Genomic DNA, 5,573 nt, shown 5'->3' on the forward strand with positions numbered 1-5,573 from the left:
GGCCAAGTGGAGAGGACGAGCTTCTTCCCATACATTGCATAAGCTGGCTAGTAGGAAGACCGAGGTTTCGAGAACCCAAAATCACTCTTTTCCACCAGGAAGTATTTTCTTCTCCCCCCCACCCCTCACCCCCTGCAGCCCCTTCCCCTCAGTTACCCAACAGCAGCAGGGTTTGTGATAAAGCAGACACGCTCGTGCATTCATCACCTGTCCTGGCAGCGGGGAACAGAGCTGGGGACCTGGCTGGAGCTAAAACCGAAGACCCCAAACATGCATAGATCCAACCACCACTCGAGTTTGCAGCTGCCTTTTGCAGGATGGGGGTTGTGTGTCTGGTCTGTCAGCCTGTGCAGCCCAGCAGGCCCCACACGCACATCTGTGACCTCTGGAAGTGGGACTGTGTCAGTCCGAAGCATCACTTCGTTGCTAGAAATGGCTCAGGGCAAAAAGGAGAGGATTTGCCCAACTGTCCCTTTTTGTAGGAAGATGTGCTTGCAGGCAAACCCCAAGGAGGGATTTGCATCCTGCTCACAGCAGGTTTGCTAGGCAGCTCAGTCCTGACGTTATGCCTAGCATCTCCCTTTCCTTGAGGACACCCCAGTGCACTGCACCCCATGTATGAACCCACACACGCCTCACCGGCACTGATGGGGGTGTGAGTCCTTAAATCCCTTCAGAGATGTGACACCGCTGAGCCAAGCCAAGAGCCCTTAGGTTCAAACAAAGCACTGAAGGGCAGTGCTTTACCTGCAGATCCCTGCAGTGGACCCAGACGTAGGTCTGCTCTTCGCTGTATCCACCTGAGCAGAACCAGATCAAGAGCCAGGGAGAGCAGACCAGGCTCAGAAGGGCCTTTTCATCACCAAACAGCCACAGCAGAGAACTGTAAGGGGCAGGCAAGAGCAAGGAGGCTGCGAAAGTAAAAGAAACATCTGGGAAATGCCACTGAAAACACCCCACCACAGCTGGGCACAGGTCAGCAATGTGGTGCTCAAAGGTGGTTTGCTATGGGTGACCAGGGAGACGTGCAGGGCATGCATTTATATAGGCAACGCATATGAAACTAGAGCATTAACCCAACTCACATATGCTCTGCCCAATAGTGCATTTGCTGTTTCAAGTTTTACTTACACTGCCTGCTTTATGCAAATGTTCACATGGTAACATCATGAGATTTATCCAGCAAGCTCCACACGTGGTGCGGACACCATTTCAGTGCTTGCAGGTGATGTGCATGTGTTTTTTGTTGCCCAAAGACAACATGGCCCTGCTTCTGTTAAAAATTCAAGGAGCAAATCACTTCTGCTGTCACCTTGCTCCGAAAATGTTCCAGTTGAGCTAGCAGAACTTCTGACAGCAACGATAAGGCGTCTGACACACAGGGTATTTATCAAAACCTCCTGAGCACACAGAACATGCCTAGAGCTCCCAGGAGAGCCCCGCCAACCTGTCCTAATGCCCCAAAGCATTTGGTTCCACCTGAGGTGAAGGATCTCCAGGCTATTGTACCCGGGTTGGTGGATAAGAGCTCGGAGCCTCCTGTCCTGCTTGGGTGCCACCCCTGTGCTCGCCCGGGGCATCGGGGAGGCACCTGGCTGCGCCTGGGCTGCCAGCAATGCCCCAACCCAAGTACAGCCCCCTGCTTTTCTACAGATTCATCCTCGTTGGCAAAGCAGCACTTCTTCCAGGCTCTAGGCAAATGCTGCTCCTTGGGAGAGACCATGGATAAGGTGTTGGACCAAAAAGTACTGGGAGTCAAGAGGGCCAAGGCTGATGTTCCCCAGTCTCACGCACCAGGGGCTGCTCCGGTGGCTGCAGGGCTGGAGGTAGCGCTGCCTGTGCCGTGTCCTGGGACACCCTCCATGATGGGAATGGTGCCAAGCAGAGACCTGGGGTTTTCACGTGGCTCCACGGCTCTGCTGGCGTCTTTGGTGGCTGGACGCTGCTCCCCGCACTGCCAGCGCAGCCATCTCCCAGCAGCACCCTGTGTGCACGGGCACTCTTGCAGCAATGCTTCTTGCAAGTCGTTCAGGCCAGCACCGAGCATGTCACATACAGATACATGTATTTTTACATTTGTCCTGCAGTAAAGATTTAAAATGCATAGAGAGATCGTGGGAAAGAGCCTCCTTGACAAAAGGCAAGAAGGAAAAGTATACTGAGGAGAGAGCTCTGCCCATGCCACAGGCTCTGCGGCTTCTCTGCTAGTAAACAAGCACGTTGCCCTCCCGGCAGAGTCCTGGGCTGCAGAGCAGGAGCTGTATGGCTTGGGGTTCCCTACTCTTTACACGCTGCTGCTCAGCAGGGTTGCAGGGAGATGCCCAGCCTCCCTCCCCACCCGCCCCAGAGAAACCCCCCCGGGGCCGTGGGACTAACCGGAAAGCTGTGGGACAAGGGAGCACAACACCGGAGCAGAGACTGGGACACCGGAATAGGGAAAGCAAGTTTTTATAAAGGTCAGATACCCGTAACAAAAATAAATTTGTGCTTTCCCTCCCTCCCCGCCCCTTCCCTGCCACCCTCGCTTTTTTTGATTTTTTTAAATACAAATTTTGTTTAGGAAAAATGGAAGCACCGTTTGTTACAAACCAAACCAAGAGGAGAAAATAGAAGGAGAAAAAAAAAAGAAAAGGAGAGACATATTAGAATTAAACACCGTGGAATGTTAAACAGGTTACGGGCTACCGTTCTAGCCAGTGCGGTTAGGCAGCTTAGTGTATTAATTGCTTAGGAATTAAAAATAAATTATTATAAAATAGATTTCTGTACATTTTACATACATATATATCTCTTTATATACGCAAACCGTGCTGGGCAAGTAATTACAGGGGACTTTCCCATGGCAGCCTCAGTCCCAGCCAAAGTCCTGCCCCGTCATCTGGTAGAACTTCATGTTGAAGGGCCGGTAGAAGTCCCGCAGTCTCTGCACCACCTCCTGGTCTATGTCGGGGTGGGTCCTGCCTTTCGTCTTCCCCAGGCAGTGGGGTTTGCTGCTGCCTTCCGCCTTCTTCAGGCACGGGAACCCCTTGGTTTTGTTGAAGTAGAAGTGTTTGTCGGTGATGATCCTCTTGAGGCCCAGAAAGTCCTGGACCCTGCCCAGCTCCCCCGCGGGGTCGCTGATCAGCCTCTCCCCGCTGACGAAGAGGATCTGCCCGATGGGGAAGTAGAGGAGCCAGTTCTCCAGGTGCTTGGCGTAGATGCCAATCTGGATGGCGCTCCACGAGGTGTCGATCAGGCCCGTAGTCCTGTTTTTGAAGGTCAGGCTCTCAAAGGTGGGGATATCAGGCTTCTTGGAGAGCGTCTGGGTGTAGTCCGAGATGGCTCTGGTCACGGGGTCCCGCACCACCACGATGAGCTTGGTGCCCTTGGACATGGAGGAGATGCGGGCTGGGGCCTCCTTGGTGACGAAGTAGCTGGGGGTCTTCTCCATGGTGATCTGCCCCTCCAGGGTCCTGGGCATAAGGTCCCTGCCGGCAAAACACACAGACATGGGTCAGAATGGCAGGTAACAGGAACAAAAATATGCATATGCATATATATTTCCACACATAGATACACAAGAATTTTCCTTCCTAAAATGCCTACACAGGCCATTTAGCTTGTACAGATAAATCCATTTTCCATTGATTTAGGGATTAGGGGGGGATTATTATTAAAGGCCACTGTATTAGAAATCCAGCTGAGTAATCTTCCAGTTATCCAAGAGTGGATTAGCTGGGCTGTGCTTTGCACCTGGAGTGTGGCTACATGTACCACACCGGCTCCAGACCGGTCAGGATGAGTCCTGAGCTGCACCAGGTGGCTTTCCTGGCTCAGGTCAACACCAGAGAGCCCTCAGCCCCAGCCAAGAGCTCGTTTTCCCCAGGGGAACGAGAGGAACAGCGTAGTGGAAAAGCAGGAGCTCACCAGAGCACGTCCACCTTGCTTTCCCTTAGCATCCCAAACACAACACCCTTCCCAATTCAGGCAAGAGGGTACAATTTGTCCCTGGCTTGTCAACAGGAGGACCTCACCCAACCGCAGGGGTCCTCTTGCACCCAGCTTCACCCGTTGCTTTACTATTTCCTATGGCTGTGCAGACTTGTTCCCTGACACGCACTAGAAGGAGCATCAAGAGCTGCTGGTGGCATCTTCAGCACATCCCAGTCCAGCACCCAGTGGGGACAACCTCTCCCCTCCACTGCCACAGGGGCTACAGCAGGTCAGGATACAGGATACGACCACGGAGAATGCAACCTCAGCTCGTGGGTAGGACGTGCCGTCACAAAACACCCTTGAAATCTAATCCTTCAGCAATTCCACCTTATTCCCTGGCTATTTCTAATTAACCATGTGGGGAAAAACTAGAGAGCTTGCAGAAATGATGGAAGCAGCACGAAGCAGGAAGAGTAATTTTTTCCTGTCATTCACTAGGCAAGCCTAAATATTTCAGACCATTTGCCAATTCTTTCCCTTTATAACCCAAAGGGACTCATTTGCTCTGGGTTGCGAGACAGTTAAAAAAAAAGGCAAGAGGGGAGTCTGCCACAAAATTAAAGCTATAAAACTTGATTAAGTTTTCAAAGCATCCACCCAGCACAGAGAAATAACCAGCCAGTGTGTGATCTGCAAGCCTCAAACAGCATTTCCCTCAGACGTACGACACTGCACACAGAGGCTATTTGTTCCCCGATGGCCATCTCCTCCCTTACCATTTTATGCTTCTACAGCAGAGATCACCGTGGGCTCTTGCAATTCAAAAAGCCACTCATAATTCATGCTAAAGCCAATGGTTTCCCCAATTAAGAAGCCAAGGAAAAAAAATTGACCCATCTGTTCTGAGGCCAAATTATAGGAAAACCAGGAATGAGAGGTGTGATTGAATCAAAAATCATCACGTGCCTATGAAAGTCGGTCAGTAGCTATTTTACGCAACTGCTATTTAGCTCACATTGTATCTGGTATTTTACTTTATCAGCTTCTGGCATTAACTTTATGCAACGTGTTTACTGGTGAGGAGCACCCAATGACTACACCTCTGCGCTGCAGGTGAGGTGTGCTCGGGTGCTGCTCATAAAGCCCCTTCTCCGTAGCCCCATGGTGGGAGATGGTCCCCATACCAGATCTGCACAGGTCCCTGGGAGAGGTGGCGATGGACAAGCTGGACTGTGGAGGAAGGGGATATCAGCTTGTGGAAACCTCCAGCCATGCCCAAGGGTAGTGGCAACCCCTAGGGCTGCGATTTCAAGGCCACGCAAGTGGAGTTTCAAATGCAGATAAAAATCACACTGGTCTACCAGACATCTGGGACGTGAGAGCTTCTGGAAGTCAGGAGCCAGCGTGTGCCAAGAAACAGCAACCAAAATAAAGCTCTGACTAATCCTTCGCCTTTCTGGCCAACTCCGCAAACCCGTAACGCCATCGCAGAACAGAGCCAGTCAATAACGCTCAGAGAGCAACTCTTAAATCTATCGTGGGCTGATGTGGATTTCGATAGTCTACTCATTAAGTGGTGTCTCTTTTTATGGCCACATTAAATCCGAGTTCTACATCCTGCGCTGGCCACCGACCGCTTTCCAGCTTGATTTAAGAGG

At 51.4% G+C, this 5,573-nt stretch overlaps 1 protein-coding gene across 1 annotated transcript; it reads right to left on the reverse strand.

Annotated features, from left to right (window-relative positions):
- Positions 1–2,666: 2,666 nt before the first annotated feature.
- Positions 2,667–3,490, reverse strand: LOC103904486 (heparan sulfate glucosamine 3-O-sulfotransferase 3B1). Its single transcript, XM_009286019.1, has one exon. It carries the CDS (start codon positions 3,488–3,490, stop codon positions 2,849–2,851), a length of 642 nt encoding a protein of 213 aa, XP_009284294.1. The 3' UTR covers positions 2,667–2,848.
- Positions 3,491–5,573: the final 2,083 nt, after the last annotated feature.

Source organism: Aptenodytes forsteri, unplaced genomic scaffold (genome assembly GCF_000699145.1).
Source record: "Aptenodytes forsteri isolate BGI_AS27 unplaced genomic scaffold, ASM69914v1 Scaffold186, whole genome shotgun sequence".
In the NCBI taxonomy this organism is placed as follows: domain Eukaryota; kingdom Metazoa; phylum Chordata; class Aves; order Sphenisciformes; family Spheniscidae; genus Aptenodytes; species Aptenodytes forsteri.

Coding starts and splice junctions, on each gene's coding strand:
- LOC103904486 (XM_009286019.1), bottom strand. CDS start 3,490: ATGTCTGTGTGTTTTGCCGGCAGGGACCTTATGCCCAGGACCCTGGAG.